The following is a 23648-nucleotide window of genomic DNA, read 5'->3' on the forward strand; positions in this document are numbered from 1 at the left end:
TATCACTGAATATTTTACATGGCAAAGTCAGAATTAATTGATTCAGCACAGTGCACTTAGAACCTAGGGAGTGGAAGCTGGATTAGTTATTCTTTCCAAATATTTCAAATCAGGTTGAAAGCCCATTGATGAATCCTATATTCAGATTGAGCTGGAAAACCCAAAGATACTATCTGAAGAAGAGATACCTAGACATAGAGAATCTGGACACCGTATCGTAAAAGTGAGACAGAAAGATTTCCTTTTTGTTCTGTCTCCATCAAAACCAATAACAGTGTAGATGGTTTAAAACATAAAACAAAACCCTCGAACAGAACAGTCCATAGAGAGTGTCGTCTTTTCAATGATCCTCAGCTTCAGAACCAATTCTGGGCAAAATGAATCTTTGCCAAGATCAAAGCTCAAGAGTGTATGTTGTGATAGACGTCTCCTCTGCACCAAAGTCCAGTTCTGCTTAAACTATCACTTTGGATGCCCAAAGGAAAGAACTATCGTCACTGATATTCTAAAGATGTGAAATATCCTCCTAGTAGTTCAGAAATTTGCAAATGACCCTTTAATTTCTTTAATGATGTGCAGATATTAGTATTGCAAGATGTACACCAGGATATAATAAGCCGAACAAAATTAAGATGGTCTGGCTATGGTCTTTGGATGAAAATAAGGTGATAGGTAACAGCCAGCATGGATTTGTAAAGAACAAATCATGCCAAACTAATCTTACAGCTGTCTTTGATAGAATAATAAATTTTGTGGATAAGGGAGAAGCAGGTGTGGTAATATCTAGACTTTAGTAAGGTATTTGATACGGTCTCGCACAAGCTTATCAATAAACTGGACAAATACAACTTAGATGAGGCTATTATAAGGTGGTTGAGGCTATTATAACTAGTTGAATAACCATTCTCAGAGGGTAGTTATTAACAATTCACAATCATGCTGGAAAGGCATAACAAATGAGATTCCACAGGGATCTGTTTTGGGACCAATTTTGTTCAATATCTTCATTAACTATTTAGATATTGGCAGCGTATGCTTAGGAAACTTGCAATTACACCAAGCTGGGAGGGGTTACAACTGCTTTGGAGGATAGTGTCATAATTCAAAATGATCTGGACAAACTGGAGTAATGGTCTGAGGTAAATAGGATGAAATTCCATAAGGACAAATGCAAAATATTCCACTGAGGAGGGATCAATCCGTTTAACATCGATAAAATGGGAAATAACTGTTTAGGAAGGAGTACTAGGGAAAAGGGGTCATAGTGGACCACGAGCTAAATATGGGTCAACAGTGTGACACTGTTGCAAAAAAAACCCAAAAAAACAAAACCAAAAAAAAAAAAAACAAACAACCCACGATTCTGGGAAGCATTAACAAGAGTGTTGAGCAAGACACAAGAAGTCATTCTTTTGCTCTACTGTGTGCTGGTTAGGCCTCTATTAGAATATTGTGTCCAGTTTTGGGCACCATATTTCAAGAAAGGTTTGGAGAAGGTCCAGAGAGCAACAAGAATGATTAAAGGTCTAGACAACATGAGCTATGAGGAAAGACTGAAAGAATTGGGCTTGTTTAGTTTAGAAAAGAGAAGACTGAGAGGGGACATGATAGTGGTTTACAAGTACCTAAAAGTATGTTAGAAGGAAGAGGAAGAAAAATTGTTTTCCTTGTCCTCTGAGACAAGGACAAGAAGCAATGGGCTTAAATTTCAGTCAGGGAGGTTTAGGTTGGACATTAGGAAAAACTTCCTAACTGTCAGGATGGTTAAACATTGGAATAAATTGCTTAGGAAGGTTGTGGAATCTCTATCACTGGAGGTATTTAAGAGCACGTTAGACACCTACCAGGGATGATCTAGATGGTACTTCGTCCTGCTGTGAGAGCTAGGGGACTGGACTCAATGACCTCTCAATGTCCCTTCCAGTTCTAGTGTTGTTCTGTGATTCTAAGACAAGGCTGCAATTTGAAATATTGCATGATAAAAAGACATGGAGACTCTCTGACCACCAGCATGTGAGGTTGCTCAGGGCCACCCTCTCATCAGTCCTCCAGTAATATTCCAGTTCCTGTCGTGATCTTCAGCTGTGTGCTGGAAGTGGTCATAAAACCACTTCTAACGTCTTATAATCAATATTACTCCACCTATTCTCCCTGAAAATATCTTGCTTACCTACAGCTCCCTCAGTCAGGAATAATTTGGAGCTTGGTAAGGTCTCTATGGAACCTCACTTATGCATATTCTGTCAAGGCACCTTAATTCTTCAACTTGACCAGGCCTTGTATTTTAAAGTCACCATAATCATCATCTTGTTATAGGAAGATGTATTGTTCTCTGTCTGAATCCAAACATTTATAAGGATTTGGAAAGGCATAATAAGTTGGATTTGAGCAGCACCACCAGGAAAACAAAAGCAGGGGTATTGGAAGCCTCAAATACAACCCCTTTCAAGCACATTACTACTCATGTGTTCTGTATGTACAGTACCTGGAAGAATGGGATCCTTGTGCATTACTGGGGCCCTTGTTGCTATAGTAATAAAATAATAAATTGTTTCATCACACGATCACACACATCTTACAATGAGCCCTACAAGGCCACCATGTGGAGGTCTGTTTACATCTTAAAAAGTCTTAAAATTAGCTCCTCGTCTGAAGATGTAGAATTGGTAAATGGGGTGCCCTCTTAAGTTCCTTACCAACTTCTGCATATCTTATTTGACTCTTCCCTCTCTAAGGATGATTAGTTACATTCTACATGAAGGTAGTCTGCCGTTTAGGGACCAGAGAAGAGAAGGTCGCCTTAATGGTGAATTTTCTTTATAGGACACTGTCATACAATCTTGAGCCTCCTTTGAACGTTCACAATTTTGTGTTATTGCTGACTTTGCAAAGGGATTAGAATATTCCTCTAGAATAGTGTTTGTTAAACTGTGTTCTGTGGAGCACTGATATTCCATGAACAACTCGCAGGTGTGCCATGAGTGTTTGGAAGAATAATTCAAAGATTTACAATGTCTATATTTTCTGTTGTTAAAACCAGATACACTTTTATGGCTTCATTGAGATACCTGTTTGCATTACTTAATTTTGGTTTTGGTGCATGTGTTGCTGTTTGTGATTTGTGTGTGTGTGTGAGAGAGAGAGAGACAGACAGACAGACAGACAGACAAATTTCCCTGTCAGCCCCCTAGGGGCTCCTGTACTTTGTGGCAGTTTCCTGCTGTGCCTCAGAGACTCACGGTGGCCCCTTAACTGCCCAGCTCTTTCCAGAAGCAATGGCCTCCACTTAGTGAACTATACTCATCACAGGCAAGTCCCGAGCAGGGGGGTAAAACAGGCCCCCTTGCAGGCTTTTGTTGATCCAACAAGTTAGCTCTTTGGCGAAGGGTAGGGGAGTCCAGATCTGTCCACCACCCTGAACTCAGGCCCAGGGTCCCTAAGAGAGAGAGGCACCTAGCAGGGCTCTTGCCCCTGCCCCAGTGTGGCAATTTCACCCATGGCCACTTTGCTCACCACTTCCCCTTGGTATCTTATTGCTTTACTTTGCTCTACTCTCTCCAACTCCTTCCCCCTGCTGCCTATGGGGATGCTTTTTATAGGCAGTCCAGAGGCCTCAGCTGGCCACAGGTGCTGATTAGCCCCAGTTGCCTGCCCCAATTTGGCTTAATAGGGGAACAGAAAAGCATTAGCCCACCATATCTGCCTTCTACCAAGTCCTTGTAGCCTACAGGCTGTGGTCTGCCAGAGTGTGATGATTTTTTTTTCCAAAGAAAGTTTTCATAGGTTTTCTGCATAAAAAATATTATTGTTTGGTGTTTCGTAGTCTCAAAAAGTTCTAATAAATACTTCTCTAGAAGAGCCTTAAATTTATCAGTTTTACTGCAAGTGGTTCACATTAATTTGCCCCCTCAATAGTTATACAAGTTAGTATTTTTGAGCTGTGGAACCTTCTGTCTGGAGGATTCTTCCTGAGTGGTAGACCTAAGTCTGATCTTGAAGGTAAAATAGGCTTCCAAGTTGGTATGGAATAGGGAATACCGCCTTATGAAGACCATTTGTCTGACACAGCCAAACAACCTTAATTGGTAACACACAGAATTTTTCTGTTTCAGTTCTTCTGGATAGTGCTTTTTAAGGAAAGGCCCACTTGCTGTAAACTTGTCTGTTAAAGAGAAACTATTACTAGATTATTGTCCTGAAAAAATAGCTAACATTTCTTTAATGCTTAGGAGACTAAAATGTTTTCTAAAACTATTTTTCTTTTTAATGTCCAAATACGTTATATATTCTTTGTCATTTAATACATTACTATGGTCACTTAAAGATGTAATACTTGACAAATTATAGGGTGGCTTAGTATATTTATTGTCTTCCCTTCTCTCTTGCCATTTTCATTGTTGACCTCATCAATCACATTGATTGGACCTAAACGGAAGCTATGTGAAGTGTGGGCTGTATATAGTCTTAAAATTGTACATAATATTGTTCTGTGGGAGATTTTACCCGTTCTCATTTTATAAAATGTCTACTTGTTATGATATCCTTAAGAGATCTAATAATTGTCATAACACACAGTGCATAGAGTTCCAGGAAAAAATTCCAATTGTAGATGAAATGTCAGTCTTTCATGCCCTTATAAAGTGTCTTCAGGCAGAAAAGATTAAAAATGGCCCTGCCTTTTTTTTAAACTACATTTGAAAGCATCAGATCCAAATTCCATGCTAGAGGTACATGGTGTTTTATTTTGACTATATAAAATGATCTAGCGTCAAACATTTCTTTAAAAAAAAAACAAAAAAAAAGTAATACATTAATATGGTGGAGTGTGGCAACAGTTTGTGACATCAAATAACAGTGGCACCTACTATCCCAATTCCTTGGACTTAAGGCATTAATTGAAAATTAAATCTATGTAGAAAGATTCTGCATAGATGGTTTGATAGCATTGTAGCCTGTCAACTACATAAGACTATAGGACATTTTTAGAGAACTGGTGGTCAATCTTAATGAGGTGTGTACATTTCTAAAGCAGCGTGTGTGTGGTGGGGAGGGAGTACTGAGGAAAAAGGTTGAAATTTGGTGTGTATGGGGGGGTTGTTTGTGCTAGCATAGGTTATATAACTAATTTAGGGTGCTAAATGGCGAGTCAGATTTGAATAATAGAAAAATAAGATTTTGGTAGTATGACATGGATTTGAGCTAAGAGCCAGGTACTAAATGCAGTTGCATCTCATGCTTTGTCCCCTAGACTATTCTGGCTTAGCTTCCCCTCTTTTGTGGCTGGAAATTATACTAGCTGCTTGTAGGAATCTGGTTGACACTGCCCTTCATAACTGAATTTAATTGGGGTGTTCATCAGAATTGAGGGACCCGTGGTTAGGAGTTTCACAAAATCTACAGCGTCAGTCCTACAGTCACAGGACTGTGACTAACCAATATTGATTTGGAAAAAAGTAGTGATAACCTTTTCAATTTAGCCATTTGTTTACTACAGCTCACCCTTTTCTTTCTATATTTGTAAAAAAGTGACAATAAACATTGAAAAAAACAAGCTGAGATTATTCCTATCACTATTATAAATAGTAGACATCTAGATTCAAAGAGCTAAAAAGCTTCATAACTGTTGAAACGCAAACTGTCAAAATATCCAAATACATTTAAATCCTGCTAAGTTCTCAAGCAGCATTTTTTTTTAAAAAATTGCCTGTCTTTAGTTCAGTTAATATTGATGGACTGTTTCTTGGATTGCAAAAGCTATCTCAGATATACAAATAAATGCAAAGATTATTTAAAAATGTTAATTTTTTCTAAATTACATGTGTCAGCTAAAATGTTCCACTTAATGCATTTATTTATATTCCAGCAAATTACAATCTTTGTATCACTTGTAACTTGCTGGACTGTATCAAAAAATGAAAAACGTTCAGTACATTTGGAGATTTTCATAGGATATTTTCACTTTATATCAAGTTTTCTTAAGTTTTGTTTCTTCAGTAAAGATGAACTAGGTAGAAAAGGTTTTAAAAATCCCTGAAATGTCACAAATGATGAAATACTCCAAGCATTCATATTCCCTACTGTATGTTCCTCTTTTTTCTTTTAAATCTTTTCCATTTTTGGAAATATGTCATTTTACTTTGAACAGGGATTTGTTTTGGCTGTCACAGTAGTGCGTGAGGCAGTTGATGAATTTCGACGTTACAAGCGAGACAAAGAAATGAACTCACAGTTATACAGCAAGCTTACAGTACGAGGTTGGTAAAATTTTTTTTATTAATAACTATTTAATAATCCACATTCTGTAGCTTTGAACTTTGTTTACTGTTTTTAGCCTGATTTAATAATAGGTTTTTAAAATGTTATCCTTGTAGGAATGAAATCCAGAATCTGACACAATGTGCTTAGGGGAAACAAAGTACTCATTTATTCTAAGAAAATAAAACGCATAAAATTGTAGCTGTTTCAGAAATCTGAAAGGCTTTTGTTAATAGCAATGTATAGGTGTCATATCTATAAATTTTTAGTTACTACATGAAGAAAAATAGTACAAAGTATATTACCAGTTTAAAGTGCAGTTGTTTTCTGAAATGGGTGAAGTAGAAAGTAACATGTCACTATCAGTGTCTGGAATCCCTGCAAGTGCTGAATGGACTTTAAGAATGAAGTGACTAAGCTGTTAACAAAAATAGCCCCTCTCATTTAAATTTGCTGTCTTCCAGGCCTACTTCCGGGTAGAGTAACTAACGTTTTACCTATGTTTCTTTTTTTTTTTTCCCTAACGCGTGGAGGTAATTCAGAGAAATAGATCATAGATGATTGGTAATGAGTATATTGGTTGAAATAATATCTACGAAAAATATAACTGTGCTATATAATCACATTATAGATAAAATCAGCACAATTTCTGAAAAAGAAAATCATGTCTTTCTAGTCTATTAGAAAGTTTTTAAACATACCAGAATAATGTGGGTAAAGGAGGATTGGGGTGGCACAACTTTTCTGGACTTTCCAAGAATCTTGGACAAAGTCCCTTGCAAAGACAGTTGAAGAAATGAAGTACTCATGAGGGGAAATTCAGAATGCTATTAGCAACCAAGAACTTGTTTAGTATCAGCTGTTTAATGAGAGCTAAAGATTTTTTTATAGGACACATCCCGTCCAGTCAAAACCTGAAAAGCACAAAAATAAGAAGATAAGGAGAAACTTAAGCATTCCTTTCCTCCTTCATGTTGTTTACAGTGCTTATACTAAAACACTGAAAGGCACACAAAGCTATTGCTTCCAGCAGGTACCCAAAATGATACATATCCTAGCTTCACCATATGTTTCACTCTGGGAGAGATCACATTCCAGGCTTTTTGAACATCGAAGTAGGGCACGTGTAGCTGATCTGCGTCCCACAACATCGAAACAGCGGGGTCCGCCATGGCGGCCATCAGCTGAGGGGTTGAGAGACGCTCTCTCTCCAGCCCCAGCGGGGCTCTATGGTCACCGTGTGCAGCAGCCCTTAGCCCAGGGCTTCTGGCTGCTGCTGCAGCTGGGGATCCATGCTGCATGCACAGGGTCTGCAACCAGTTGTCGGCTCTGTGGATCTTGTGTTGTTTAGTGCAACTGTGTCTGGGAGGGGCCCTTTAAGGGAGCGGCTTGCTGTTGAGTCTGCCCTGTGACCCTGTCTGCAGCTGTGCCTGGCACCCTTATTTCGATGTGTGCTACTTTGGCGTGTAGACGTTCCCTCACAGCGCCTATTTCGATGTGGTGCTGCGCAACATCGATGTTGAACGTCGACGTTGCCAGCCCTGGAGGACGTGTAGACGTTATTCATCGAAATAGCCTATTTCGATGTCGCTACATCGAAATAAGCTACTTCGATGTAGGCTTCACGTGTAGACGTAGCCTATATCTGTTAATTCCTTTTTGAAATTCCTGAAATATTTCATCAGCATTCAGCTTAAGTGGGTGGTGAGAAGTCTATTGTGAATGAGACAATTCTTAATTTACATTTCAACAGACAAGGTGAATAAACATCCACCATCCAAAGCCCAACAGGAAGCCTGGTTCTCCATCTCTACAGTGATACATAATCATATTTTCACTATACGTATTGTCATTTTACAATGATATGAATGATCGCTGTGACCCTGGCTTTAATTTCAGACCTCACATGACATTCTTGAGTAATCCAGAAAGTACAAGCATTAGGATATAGACTCATTGGCCCTGTCTACACTTGAGAGTTTTGTTGACAGGTATTTCTGTCAGGACATACCTCCCAACAGAAGCTCTGTCGACAGAATGTGTCCACACCAAATAGAGGCTTGTTCTGGCATCACGCTTTGTTGACAGAGAGTGTCCACACACCAAGACCTCTCTGTCAACAGGGTGGGCTGCAGTGACCCAGAAGCCAGGGTCTCATGGATGCCAAGCCCTTCCTGTATCGGAGGGGTAGCCGTGTTAGTCTGGATCTGTAACAGCAACGAAGGGTACTGTGGCACCTTATAGACTAACAGAAAAGTTTTGATCCCTTCCTGGAGCAACAGCCCTGCTCACCCTTGAAGGGTGCCACCCGGGCATTGTTCCCTGCCCATGCTGAGACTTGCATACCTTTGGGAGGGACAGCAAACCTAGTGCAGGGCTCTCAAGCTCTCTATGAGAGAGCTTGACCTTTCCAGTGAGCCATGCCACTAGAGCAGCCCTTGGGCTCACCCTGGCTGCACATATTGCTGCTGCAGCTTTTGCTACATCTCATCCCAGCCTCTGTGCTCCTCCTCCTACAGAGGGATGAGCCTGACACCTCCCATGAGGAGAATGCCCTCCTTGCTGCTGCATTGAGTTGTCCTCACTCATGACTCCTCAGGAGTGACTGGCGATACACCACCAGCTGATACTGGTGGGACCGTCTTGTGGTGGGTGAGTGGGATGACCAGTGCCGGCTCCAGAATTTCCACGTTTGGAAGGACACCGTTCTGGCACTATGTGCCTGGCTCGTCCTCACCCTCTGCAGGGAGGACACCCACTTGCAGCCCCCCATCCCCCTGGAGAAAAGGGTTGCTATCAACCTCTGGAAGCTGGCTACCCCCGACAGCTACGAATCTGTTGGGAACCGGTTTGGTCTGGGGAAGTTCACCGTCGGTGCCTTCCTCATGCAGGTAAGCCATAGGCCCTGCCTGGGGGAGGTAGGGGTCCTGGCCAAGGGTGACCATCAGGGAGAAGGGGCAGAGGTGCAAGGTGGGGGGAATGGAAGAAGGGGAAGCCCCGTCCCTAGGGGACTGTGCCATCCTGCTCATACGTGGCTCTTCTGTATAGGGGACAGTCTCCTGGTGGGGCCCAAAGGGCTTGGAGGGAGTTGGGGGAATGGAGAGCACCCCGGAGCCAAGGGCCCAACTACCCCGGTCCCTTACCTACATGTCCCGCCTCCTACCCCCACAGGTCATGAGGGCCATCAACTTCCTTCTGCTGCAGAGGCTCATCCACCTAGACGATGTTGATGCTGCTGTGGCTGGTTTCAATGCCAATGGGATTCCCCCATCTATTTTGGGGCCTTTGACAGGACCCACATCCCCATCTGTGCACCAGACCACAGTGAGGCATGGTTTGTCAACAGAAAGGTATACCACTCCATTGGGGGGCAGGCCCTGGTCGACCACCGTGGACACTTTGTCAACATCTATGTCTGGTGGGCCAGCCAGGCACATGACACCAGGGTGTTCTGCAACTCTGGCCTTTTCTGGAGGATGCAGACGGACACCTTCATCCCCTGCTGGGAGCTGGCCATCAGGAACGTAGCCATGCCTCTGTGCCTCATGCTGTGGCTCATGCAGCCTTATACCAGGCACCTGGACCCCACCCAGGAACTCTTTTAATGTGTACCTCAACCGGTCCTGCAGGCATGTGGAGCATGCCTTTGGCCGCATGAAGGCTCACTTTCATTGTTTACTGACGTGCCTGGATGTGGGGGATGGCAGTGTACCCCGAGTTGTGGGGGTGTGCTACACCCTCCATAGCCTTCTGTAGGGGAAGTGGAAGACCCTGCTCCTGCTGGAGGGCCAGCCTGCCAGCCTTTCCTATGAGAAGCTGGGTGTGGCCTCCATCTGCCGGGCCCATTGAGACTGGCTGCAGATTCAGGAGACCCTGAGGGAGCGACTTGCCCAGGGTCCACAATAACCCTCCCCTCCTCTCGGGCACCCTCTGCTGGGATTTCAGGACTGCTGCCCCACCCTGTCCCACCCGGGCCCATGCCGTTTCCCACCCACCATTCCACAGGCCCCCACCCCAACATTGAGGAACACAGGTTGTGAATAAATTAACCATAACTTTTAATATATGAATGTGTGTGCAGAGAACCATGAAGAGGAGCTATTTACAAAGTGCATGGGGTCTGAACTATGTACACTGCAGTCGGGCCTTGGGATGGGGAGGCAGACCTCAGTCTAGGGAGGGGATCGGGGGCTGCAACCCCACAGGGGAGGATGACCCTGGGTGGCCCTGGCTGTGGGATTTCCTTCCACGGTGGCTTTGGGGTCTCCATCAGGGCTGGGTTGGGGCTGGTGATGTGGGGAGGTATGGCTGTGCAAGGACCATGGTAGGGTCTGTCTCCACTTTGGAAACCTGGGGGGAAGAGGGGTAGGGCTTGGTGAAAGAACAGCGTGGGCCTGAGGGATGGGGTGCAGCCGAAGACAGGATCTATTGGGTGGGGTCCAGGATGGCTGCGAGGAGGCCTGGTGGGGGAAGGGCAGCAGGAGTAGGTGGGGCAGTGGGCATGGAAGCTGGGCTTGCTTGGCCCGTCAGACAGCAGTGGCAGTGTCTAGGCAGGACATCAGATAGTCCCATGTCCATGCCTATCACTCCCAGTCCCCTGCCCCTCATCAGCTGCTGCTCCATGATGTCAGTGACCCACCTGAGGTCCCCCTGGTCCTCCTCAGTCCGGCAACAGGCCCTCTGGCCACAGGTCTCTCTGCATCACTGTGGAGCTGTGCTGCATCCCAGCACTAGTGGTCCTGCAGGTGCACCCGGCTCCAGCTCTGGCTCCTCCCGTGGGCTGGCTGGCCCTGGCAGAGGGGTGAGGCTGGGCCAGACCTCCAACAGTCCAGCTGGAAGGAAAAGAGAGAGGAGAGATGGGGAGTCCTTCCTTCCACACAGCCCCCAGGCCCCTCCCTCCCTGCACCCATGCAGCTTGAGGAGCTGTCCATGGGTGCGGATGCTGCCTGTGAGTGGTGGGTCACAGTCCTTGGTGGTGTGTCTGGGGTCAGGCCCTTGCCCGTGCAGCTGTTCCACCCCCCTCTGTGTTAGGAGCAGGCAGACCCGCCCGTGCCCTGCAGCTGCATGGTTGGACTGGGTGGAACATGGTGCCTTGTGCGCATGTGCCGGTGCTGGGTTCATGGGGTGGCATTCTGGCTGAGCTGGCCTGGTGGGGATCACAGCATGCCCCACCCTCAACAGCTCCCCATGCCCTGGGATGTGCACCCTACGTGGTACTCACTAGCAGGTACCTCAAAAAGTTCTGGCATGGCCCTGGAGGTGCCTGGTTGGAGGAGGAGCCCAACTCTAGGCTGATGATGATGGTCCCCTCGCCTGCCAGGGACATGGTGTCACCCTTGTCTTTGGGCTGCTGCTCCCCTGGGTGGGGACTTCCTCAGATGTGTCCAGGGAGCTCATGTAGCTCCTGGTAGTAGGGACTGCTTGGCCGTCATGCCCCCTACCAGCAGCCTTCATCCCAAGCCTGGGTATACGCCTGCCACAGTGCCTTAATTTTCCCCTGGACCTGCCCAAGGTCCAGCTGGGGTGTCCTTGGGCTGTCAGGGCTGTTGTGACCCAGGTGTAGCCCAGGGCATGCCTCCTTTTAGCAGATAGTTTGAACAGTATGGTTTCTTCAGTCTAAAGCCCTCCTGAGGCTCCTATCCCCACTCCCTGGAGGGACGTAGGGCATCCCTAGTGGAGTGGGAGGCCACCATTTGCCTGTGCTGGCTGCAGCTGGTACCTCTCAGCAGGCTGCAGGCACATGTGCTGGCTGGCCTGCTTGCATGCTTCCTACTTCTTGGTACAGGGTTTCCAGGGCTCCTGTACCTTTAGGGCTGGTTGGAGGGGCAGAGCATAGCGCTCTGCTTGTGGTGGACAGAGCATCATCTGGCTCCAGGTGGCTGATGCCATGGAGGACTCCTCTGTCAACAGAAGTGTCATGTGTCGTCCCGCCCACCCCCGGAGCGTCTATGCTATTTTTTGGACAACAAAATTGGTCGACAGCAGGAATGACAGAACTCTGCCGAGGAAAGTGCTGCATTCTGTTGATGGTTTTTCGACGGAATGCCTTTGTAGTGTGGATGCTCCCTGAGTTTTGTCAACAGAAGGCCACTTCTGTCAACAAAGCTCCCTGTAGTGTAGGTCCAGCCATAGAGTTTTTTGGCCAGAAGGGACCTTCATGATCACTTAACCCAGCAATACTCATTTAGATCTACCACAGGCTGATTTGAAAATTTCATGACAAGATAGGTCATTTACTCAGAACACTGAGAAAATAATTAAAATTCCTCCATAAACTTATCAAGACCAATCTTGAAGCCGTTTTAAGATGTCTCCCTCCCCCCCACCCCACGGGATCCTTTGTTGGTTAGAGACATTGGTCTAATTTCATGGCTGATCTCATTGCCTTTTTGTGTCAACTTTGGCCTTTATCTTAAATAACTCCTCTCCTTGTCTGGTACTTAGTCCTCTGTATTTTATAGAGCACAATCATATCTCCCCATAACCTTCAGTTAGTCTACATAAGCCAAGCTCTGTGATACAGCATTAACTAGGTACCTGCATCAAGTAGGGTAACCGCAAATTTTACAAATTTTTCTAGGAAAAAAAAAAGCACTGATCATTAGTGTGTATTTTTACAAGTCAACGTGCTGTACCTCAGCAGTCCAGAGGCATACAAAATTTGGACAAGCAGTTCAATACTCACTGTTCATGTAGACTCTGAAATCCTACGCCAGATTGAATTGTTTATGAATCACCCTAAAGTATAATAGACACAAATTTCCTTGAAGAAGGCAAAATGGTTACTGATCCATTGTCTGACTTGTTTTATTCCATGTGCCATGCTTTCCCTCCTATATCAGGTTAGAAGAAAATGAGGAGTATTGGGGGCAGCTCTGGGCACATATGCTGCCCCAACAGGTACTGCTAAGGGAAATACCTGTGGTTTTACTGCACTAGGCATATACACATTTGTGGTAGAATGGAGATGTGCAATGCATCTTGAAAAAAGTGGTTACAGAATAGATGAAAGACCATTTTTCTGTTTTTGTTTTTATTTCAATAGATATTTATAAAATAAAGATTTTTAAGTGCCTGTTAAAATTGAACCGTGTATCACAATGTTAATTATGGTGCAGTTTCTTAGCCAAGAAAGTGATAGAAACTTGGAAAAACTGACTTGTGAAATGAGATTGAAAATATTAGGGTAACTTACTGAAGAAAGACTATAACACAGTGGCACTCTTTCTTTCATGTGGAGACATACACATCTCCTAGAGCTGAAAAAGACCTTGAGAGGTCATTGTGTCCAGTCCCCTGCAACCACAGCAGGACCTATTGCTGTCCCTGACAGATTTTTTGAACCCTAACCCAGGCGCTTAGAAGGCCCCCCTCAAGGATTGAGCTCACAACCCTGGGTTTACCAGGCAAATGCACTAATCACTGAGAGATCCCTCCCCACATGATAGAGATGTATAAAATAAAGAGAAGAGTAAAGCTAAATTCTTTTTACCATCTCCAACAGTAATAAAAAAAGATATTGAAAGACAAATTTAAAACCGTCAAAAGAAAATATTTACTCTTCTTCTCCAAATCTGTGGAATTCATTGCCACAAGCAATACCTGAGGTGAAGAGCATAGCAGGATGAAAAAAGTTTATATTTCTGGACAGAGAGTTATGTGACCACTGAGAAAATTAACAATTTACATTAGACACTTAGACCTCAAAATATAATTATTGTAGGTATTCATGATTTAGTCTGCACATTTTTATTAGCCACAGTGATTCATGAGAATGAAGAAATTGTTTCATATTCTAGGTTAAATTTGCAGGGCTTCTTGTGAAAATCTTTTTTTTTTTTTTTAATACTAGTGCACCCCTAGAATTCACATTTTTGAAAAGTTCCTTTTTTGCATAGAACTGCACTTTAAAAATGTATCATTTAAATAATTTCAAAGGCCTCCACAAACATGTAAGCTTCTGTGCTTTTCTTTGAGGTAGGTATTATTGCTCCCATTTTAAAGTTGTGAATCCTGGGTAAAGAGAGGTTAAGCTGATTGCCCATGGTCACATAATTTGATGGGAAAAGTGGGAGTTGATGAATCCTGAATCTATTCTGCTGACCTAGCGCTTCCCACTCTCCTCCCACCTTTGATATCTTTCTCTAAATCACTTTTAGCTGATCTAGTTATTTAGCAATAGTGTTGTGTTACAGTGCAGTTTACTCTTAAGTTTAGTGTGTGTGTGTGTGTGTGTGTGTATAAAAAAATAAAAAAAGGCCATTACAGGGTGAATTACCTATGAATCTGTCTTTTTATATGTTTATATGTTTCTCAACCTAGTGTTGTCCTAGTCAAACACATTGTTTCAACACCTATAGGCAGATATTTATGTAAGAGCTTATCCCTTCAGTAGTGGAAATGACAAGTAAAAGGCCAAGAATGTCCATTTAAGACCTGAATACACAAGCATTAAAAAGGTCAGCTTTACAGGGTGCTTGTCTCCAGATAAGACTTGCTGCTGTTCTGGAGCTTTTGTTTTGAATCAGAGTTCTCCATGTTTACCTAGACTTTAGTAAAGCATTTGGTACAGTCTCTCATGATATTCTTATCAAAAACTAGGCAAATACAATTTAGATGAGGCTACTATAAGGTGGGTGCGTAACTGGCTGGATAACCGTACCCAGAGAGTAGTTCTTAATGGTTCTCAATCCTGCTGGAAAAGTATAACAAGTGGGGTTTCGCAGGGGTCTGTGTTAGGACCGGTTCTGTTAAATGTCTTCATCAATGATTTAGATATTGGCATAGAAAGTACGCTTATTAAGTTTGCAGATGATACCAAGTTGGGAGGGGTTGCAACTGCTTTGGAGGATAGGGTCATAATTCAAAATGATCTGGATAAATTGGAGAAATGGTCTGAGGTAAACAGGATGAAGTTTAATAAGGACAAATGCAAAGTGATCCGCTTAGGAAGGAACAATCAGCTTCACGCATACAGAATGGGGAAAGACTGTCTAGGAACGACTACAGCAGAAAGGGATTTAGGGATTATAGTGGACCACAAACTAAATATGAGTCAACAGTGTGATGCTGTTGCAAAAAAAGGAAACATGATTCTGGGATGCATTAACAGGTGTGTTGTGAACAAGACACGAGAAGTCATTCTTCCGCTCTAGTCTGCACTGGTTAGGCCTCAGCTGGAGTATTGTGTCCAGTTCTGGGCACCTCATTTCAAAAAAGATGTGGAGAAACGAGAGAGGGTCCAGAAAAGAGTGACAAAAATGATTAAAGGTCTAGAGAATGTGACCTATGAAAAGTTGAAAGAATTGGGCTTGTTTAGTTTGGAAAAGAGAAGATTGAGGGGAGACATGATAGCAGTTTTCAGGTATCTAAAAGGGAGTCATAAGGAGGAAGGAGGGAACTTGTTCTTCTTGGCTTCTGAGGATGGAACAAGAGGCAACGGGCTTAAACTGCAGCAAGGGAGGTTTAGGTTGGACATTAGGAAAAAGTTCCTAACTGTCAGGGTGGTCAAACAGTGGACTAAATTGCCAAGGGAGGTTGTGGAATCTCCATCGCTGGAGATATCTAGGAACAGGTTAGATAGATGTCTGTCAGGGATGGTTTAGACAGTACTTGGTCCTGCCATTGGGGCAGGGGGCTGGACTCGATGGCCTCTTGTGGTCCCTTCCAGTCCTAGTGTTCTATGATTGTATGTCATTGTTACTAGTTTGTTTCCTCTAAGCCAGGGGTCAGCAAACTGCGGTTCTGGAGCTGCATGTGGCTCTCTAAGGAGACACTTACGGCTCTGAGCACTGTTGCTGCTGACTCTACCTGTGGCTCTGGAGGCTGCTGCTGCTTAAACAATGCCCACAGTTAAATGGAATTTAATGTTTTTGTTTAAGTGGCAGTAGCCTCCACAGCGGCTGAGCAGTCTGTTGCAGTGGGAGGAAGCCAGTAGGGTAGGGAACCCCGGAAAAGGAAGCCAGAAGGGCAGGGAGCCGCCTGCATGCTCCACATGGGGGATGTCAGCCTGCAGGAGAGCTGGGGTTAGGGGCAGCTGAGCCAGGCTGAGAGGGGTTAAATGTGGGGATGGGGGACAGTTTGGGGCTGAAGGGGTTAAACCTGGGGGGTGGGTAGTTTGGGGCTGAAGGATCTAAACCTGGAGTTGGGATGGCGGTTTGGGGCTGAGTGGTTAAACCTGGGGATGGAGGTGACAGATTTGGGGTTGAGGAAGGTAAAACCTGGAGATGGGGTTAACTTAACTTTCTAACACACAAATCATGTGTGCGCTGTTCTTAAAAAAGGGGTTACAGAAAGTATGGTTTGACATAGTTTATTAAGGACTGTCTGGTATTCACATGCAGTGCAGCTCTTGAAGTATTGATTTTGTAACTGAATTTGAAAAAATGGCTCTTCTCGCTATTTCAGTTGCAGACCCCTGCTCTAGAATATTTGAGAGAATTCTCAGAAGACCTGTGGGGTTAGTTCTTTCCTTGGATAATCCTGCACAACAGGAAAAGTGGAAACAAGTGCCCAGAAATGAAGAGACTACTAAGAATTTCTTCACTTTAGGATTCAAAAGGGAATGCTGTGTCCCTTTGCATGCTAAATCTCTCTAGGAAGCCATTAGGCCCAAATGAAAACTCCTGAAACAAGCAAGCATCTGAGAAGATTTTCTAAAATGTTCTATAAGATTTCCTTTTCTGACTTTTTAAATTACAGAAAGAAAATACAGCCCTGTTTTCCTGGGTACAGGGCACAGCCATTCCCATAGAAATAGATTTCCCCAATGAATTCCACAGAGGTGCACAATAGCAATCTCATTATTTAAGGCAAACTTTCAAGTAATCTTGAAGTTAAATATTTAACTCCATCTCCATATTTTCTGCCAGGTCTTTAGTAGTCTGGAAAGGCTTCTTATTTTTCAGACCTCTAGTTTGTATTGTGTTTTAATTCTCATTGCTGTGTTGCATCCCTATGGAAAAAACTCCTAGCAAGCATTTATATCCACTTATCATGGGTATGGCCAAGTTTCCTGTGATTACATAAATTTGTTTCCAGCCCCTAGTTCTGGGTTTCAGTATTCTGTGCTGTTATTTAACTCTACTTTACCCCTAAATATCTTCTGAAAGCTCAGTAAGCAGTAAAAGTGTTGGTAATGCTGCTAGAGGATATTGGCCTCCTGTGGGTCAGCACTAGTCAGGTCCCGAGGGTGCTGGACTAGAAAGGTTCAACGTGTAGTGATTAGGAGCAGGGGTTGTGACCAGCTCAGAAAGAGAGAGTCCGAAGAGAACAGTGCATGAGAAATCGTGTAACTATTGGTAAATCATGTAACTATTGGTAAATCATGTCATATTATTAGCAAATCCTATCTTCGTAGAAAAGTTACTATTTTCAGCATAATAATTATGTATTAGAATGCGTGCCATAAAAGTGAATTATGTTTTTTTCTATAACAGCCATTGCATATTTTGTTTGGCTTTTTAGTAGGAAATATTGGTTAGTGCATATGAGATTTATTAGTTTTTTTTTTTAAATCATTGCAATTCTCTTCAAAAGTCTTTGTCTTGAGAGTGTAATGAATTATTATAGATCCTTATTTTTGGGTTCTGTGTCTGCGTAATTCTGTATGTCGCTGTAGGCGAAAGGCTTGAGCCTTGGTGGACTATAAAGTCTAACTGCGCAGCCGCTTCTGACAGCTTTGGACTTTTTATTGGTAATTACACAGATGGTAAAGAGTGTTTTAGCTAGTGAGATGTCTTTACAGGGAAAAATAGTTTGCAAAAATTTATGCAGTGAATAACATCTTTTTTCTCTAAATGTGTCTTCACTAAGATGTAATATTGCATTATTTTAACGTTCTCTGAAGTTGTATATAATGACTCTTCCATCTGACAGACTAAGGAAAGTATTGTCTGTAGATGTTTCAAGTTTTTAAACTACTTTTCATATTACTGAGGCTCGTTCTACTAATATCTTTTAACATGACATCACTATGTCCTCTGTCTTCAAATTCATTTTGACGGGTCCACAATCTGTGATCTACAGATAAAAAATTTAAGCATGCTTTCTTCAACTATGACCATGAAATATAAAATTACAAATGTATAATCAATGTAAAGTGTGATAAGGCATTGCACAAAATATACTACTGTTTAATATCAATGATTTACTATGCTGAATAGCAACAGAGAGGTAGCCATGTTAGTCTGTACTCTAACAAACAAAACAGCAGAAATGTAGCACTTTAAAGACTAACAAAACGATTTATTCGGTCATGAGCTTTCGTGGGACAGGCCCACTTCATCAGATCAATCTAATTTCCCATACAGACTGACATTTATAAGTACAGAGGACTAAAAAAAAATATTGCAATAGAAACTGATAAATCAAATACATAGAACTGAAGGAAGGGAATGAGGGTGCGGGGGGGGGTGTTAATTGTCCTGCCTGAGATAATTACAAGTATCAAAGGAAGGGAAGCAGTCCTTGTAATGCATGAGGTAATTGATGTCCCTGTTATGTCTCTCATATATAATGTTGCTGGAAGTGCGCAAGAATGTGCCTTTGATCTTGTAACTAACATGATTAGGTCCAGTGATGGTATCCCCAGAATAAATATGTGGAGAAAGTTGGCAGTGGGGTTTGTTGCAAGGAAGAGTTCCAGGATTAGTATTACTGTGGTGTAGCCGGTGATTGCTGGTCTGTCATCTAGGGCCTTCTAGAGTGTAGCATCATGATCCAGAATAGGTTGTAGGTTTTTAATGATGCATTGCAGGGGTTTGAGTTGCGGGCTATAGGTGATGACAAGTGGTGTTCTGTTGTTAATCTTCTGGGATGTTTCTTGAAGCAGCTGGTTTCTGGGTGTTCGTCTGGCCCTATCAATTTGCTTTTTTTAACTTCTCCTGGTGGGTAATTAAGTTTTCTGAATGCTTGGTAGAGGTCTTGTAGTTTTTGGTCTCTTGTCAGTAGGATCAGAGCAGATGCAATTGTATCTAAGGGCTTAACTATAAACGATGGATCCAGCAACATAATATATGCCATTATTTGCCAACAATGCCCTGCTACTATGTACATTTGACAGACTGGGCAAAACCTTCACCAAAGAATAAATGGGCACATCAAGAAACTCAGTACACATCAGCCGTTTAGTGAACACTTCAGTGGAGTGGGCCATTCTGTTAAAGACCTGAGAATTTATGTCTTGGAGCAAAAAGAAATTAAAAACAAATAAGAGTGAGAAACTGGTGAGTTGGAATTCATATTCAAATTTGACACATTAATATGTGGTATGAACAGAGACGTCCATGACCTCGGACATTACAAGGACTGCTTCCCTTCCTTTGATGCTTGTAATTGTCTCAGGCAGGACATTTAACATCCCCACTAGCCCCTCATCCCCCTCCTTTAGTTCTATGTATTTGATTTATCAGTTTGTATTGCGATTTTTTTTTTTTTTGGTCAGCTGTACTTATAAATGTCAGTCTGTATTGGAAATGAGATTGATCTGATGAAATGGTCTGTCCCATGAAAGCTCATCATGGAATAAATCATTTTTAGTCTTTCAAGTGCTACATTTCTGCTGTAATGATTTACTGTTAATATTACCTTTAAGCTTGGAATAAGAGTCAAGATAACTTATTATAAACAATAAAACTTCTAGAATTTGTTAGGACTGTAAAATGATAAGAACATTCTATCTTAGGCCTGGTCTGCATCAGGCAACAAAGTCGATCCCAGATATGCAATTCTAGCCACACCATTAGAGTAGCTAGAATCGCCGCATGAGGATCAACTTTGTTTCCTGGTGTAGATCAGGGCTCTTTGGGCTCGCGCCCATGTCCTTTATTCCATGCGATAGTGTGGAGCACCAGGATTGACATATGAGCCCAGAGAGATTGATTTTTGCTATGGCTTCACAGACGCAGCAGAATCAAACTCTGGAGGATTGATCATGGTATGTTGAACATGGGTTAAGTATAGATATACCCTTAAATACCTACAGCCAACCATAGCTGCTTCTTGCCTACCTAAGAGAACCCCACAGACTGATAATTCTGCATCTTCTCTTTTTACTTATTTGTGAGAATTACTGGCCTATGATCCTTTATGTAACTACCACTTGAACATGTTTTTTTGGGAGGGAATGCCACAGAAGGGAAATTCAAAGCCTTAAACTGAATAAAACTGCTTTAGTGGCAGTGTGATTGATCTTTCTGTATGCTTTGAGCCTTATATGACACAATATATGGCATAGGTCTAAGTCTACAATTCCCAAAGCTGTCATGTTGTATGTAATCAGTGTTATTACAACAACATTTTTCACACACTTTAAGATGTGTGCTGTAAAAGAGGGAAAAAATATAGAGGGCTGTGATGTAGATGTGACAAATTGGGGAACTAACTAAACAGAGATCTTCTGTGACTAAAGAGTAGAAGATTAATTTCAAGAGTCGTGAGAATAAGTACAGCTCCTTAACATACCCATTAATGTTATTAAACCTAATTTTGCCAAGAAAAAGACCAGGACTGGATACAGGAACATTAAAGAAATTAAATTGGGCTAAAAATGCATTAATGCAAAATAGAACAAAAAAGGATACAGTAGACCCCCGACTTATGTGGGGGTTGCATTCTCGTGCACCCCTCCTCCCGTGTAAGTCAAATTTTGCACAACTTGGAGGAGCCAGGAAACTGCCTAGGGCAGTAGCCCTGGTTGCTTTCCTGGCTCCAGTGACTGGTGGTGAGTTGGGAACGAGATGTCAGTCTGGCTTCAGTGAGCAGAGGGTAGCCAAGAGCCAGGCTGCCCCCTGGCTCCCACCTTTCCTCTACTTGCAGAGCTGGGAAACTTCCCTCCGCTCACTGGAGTGGGGAAAGAGACCAGAATTGCTGCTCTGGTCAGTTTCCCCACTCCTGTCAGTGGTGCCCACTGAAAGCCTGGCTCTCGGCTGCCACCGCTCACAGGAGCAGTTGCTGCCCATGACAGGAGCATGGTTTCTCTGCTCATGTCAGGAGTGGCAGCCGCTCCTGTCAGTGGTAGCATCTCGGCTGCTGCCCCCGACAGGAGCAGGGAAAATGACCAGTGATGCAGTTTCCCCAGTTCTCTGAGTGGCGGTGCCAGCTCCCCCCCCGCACTCAGAGTCACGTTAACCTGAGATATGTGCAACTCAGGTGCTCGTATCTTGGGAGTGTACTGTATTTTGGAATGTCTAAATAGATGAGAATGCATTTATTTACCAATTTTCAATTAGGTTTCATTAATAGTCTGCATATCACTTATCCACATCTGTATAAGTCTCATAGAAATATGGCTGTTCATACTCTCAAAGATTCTTAGGTCACATTACTAAGAATTATATACTTTTATAAAAGTGCATAGCTACTGAGAGGCATTTTAATATTATTCAGATCTTTTTAGCATAAATTAGTTAAGTGTATGCTGTGGTCCACATTCTTAATTCTTTTAATTATGTTAGTTACTAGTTGTCAACTCAATACTCTATAAAATGGCATCATTGTCTAATGCAAAGTAATAGGGTTTTAACATAGTCAAAGTATTCCGTTAGCAGTTGATCTTAGTGCTTCTAGTAGACTTGATTCTTAGGTTCACTTTATTTTTAATTAGACTGACACCCAAATTTTAAGTGGTTACTATTTTATACGTTTCATATGTAAAAGTACCTGTTTTCATGAATTGTTCATAACATACTTAATAGTGAAGTCAGTCCTGCAAATCCTTAATTATGCACATGAGCAATTACATTGAATTCAGTAGGATTGACTACTCACGTAAAGAGGATTACACAGAAGAATTTGTCTCTCTGGATTTGAGTTTGGTTTTCATCTTTGCTTAATTACACACTGCTAAATGAAATAACTCTCATTAATAACTTTCTTTCCTTAATATTTCTGTACCTTAGTTAATATTCTAAACAGCTGAAGAACTGTTTGAATAAATTCATTTGTCTTATTACACATTTCTTGTTTTTGTTACAGAATACAAGAATTTCATTTGTGTTCATTCCACAAAACGAGGTTTAGTTTTTAATACATGTGAGCAGGAGTGCTAATTATCAGTGATTGAGTGTAGGCTACCTATTAGTTCATTCTATCAAAAATTTGAGGGTGAAAATTGAAGTTTGTTGTTGTCTAGCCATGTGTTTAAGTTCTTGAGCTTATATTTATGTATTTTATATATAAAATAAAAAATTCTCTGCTTCCTGGGGGTTGCTAAACTAGATAGATTGCAGTTCTTTCTTTTAAGTTGATATAAATACTTGATGCTTTAGTCTTTATATTTTCTAGGGACATCTATGTTGTTTTTGTCCTTCAGGATAGCATCACTGTCTGGTGATTTGAGCACAGGGCTGGGATTCAGGAACTCCTGAACTCTTAATTTGTGCCAATACATTCTGGGCTGTTGGGCAAGTCACTTAACCTCTGTCTTTCCTATCTACCCAGCTGATGGCACTAATGAAACTTTACCTTATTGGGTTGTTGTGATGGTTTATCAGTTAATGTGTGTAAAGTGCTATAAAGTTTAATATGTAAATGTTAAGTTTTTCTTTAAAATATGAATTTAGTATTCATAGCAGTTCCTGGACTGACTGCACAGTGAAGTCTTCTAACTTCAGACAGATAAAATAGAGAGAGCTACATTACAAACTATCTGATGTAGAAGTATCTCTTTTGAAATGAGAGAGTGGTAAATAGGTTTTACCTTTACAATCTTGGTGTCTCTGCTCCACGGAGATTGCCAGCATTAGTGTCATTCACTGCCAATTGCAACAGTGATTTTTGTGATTATACAAAGCTGCCTATTGTAAGTGGCCTTTAATTAAAAGTTCATTTTAGTTAGAAATAATTGCCTGTTTTGCAGCAGAGTACCCTGAGTCAGAATCTGAACTAGCATGTACTATATAAGTTGAAAGACTTCATGTCCTCTTTCAGTCCATTTTCAGTCGTAACGTTAGCACAGTAGATTATAACCAAGCATCTTTCACAATTTTTGTTCTTGTAACTCCTGATTTATGTGAATGATAAATACATCAGCAAGAATTTTTTAATATATTAAGATAATTTGGTGACAATCTGACCATTTAAAGTTACTTCCTTTTGAATATAACTTTACAGCTCAGTTTTACATTCATCATAAGTTTCTCCAAACAGCAATATTATTTTGAAGTACAATTTAGGTTCATGTGATTTTTGCTGATATTTTCTTAAGTTAATTAAACTTCTTTTTTTTTTTTTTTTAAGGTAAAGTGCAAGTTAAGAGTTCAGACATACAAGTTGGAGACCTCATCATAGTGGAAAAGGTTGATGCTTTTTAAATATATTTTAGACGATAAAGATGACTTATTAACATTTATGCTGTCTTTTGAAATTGAAGAAAAGTATGTTGAAATACTAAT

At 42.0% G+C, this 23648-nt stretch overlaps 1 protein-coding gene across 7 annotated transcripts in view; it reads left to right on the plus strand.

Moving 5' to 3' along the window:
• Positions 1-23648, plus strand: part of ATP9B (ATPase phospholipid transporting 9B (putative)) — a 332144-nt gene that overhangs the window by 55108 nt on the left and 253388 nt on the right. For all 7 annotated transcript variants that reach the window (XM_074987543.1, XM_074987544.1, XM_074987549.1 and 4 more), the window contains exons 5-6: positions 6146-6254; positions 23494-23552. In XM_074987543.1, coding sequence (XP_074843644.1) covers positions 6146-6254; positions 23494-23552 — 168 coding nt within the window. The remainder of the gene's footprint in view (positions 1-6145; positions 6255-23493; positions 23553-23648) is intronic.

Source organism: Carettochelys insculpta, chromosome 2, assembly GCF_033958435.1.
Source record: "Carettochelys insculpta isolate YL-2023 chromosome 2, ASM3395843v1, whole genome shotgun sequence".
Taxonomy (NCBI): Eukaryota; Metazoa; Chordata; order Testudines; family Carettochelyidae; genus Carettochelys; species Carettochelys insculpta.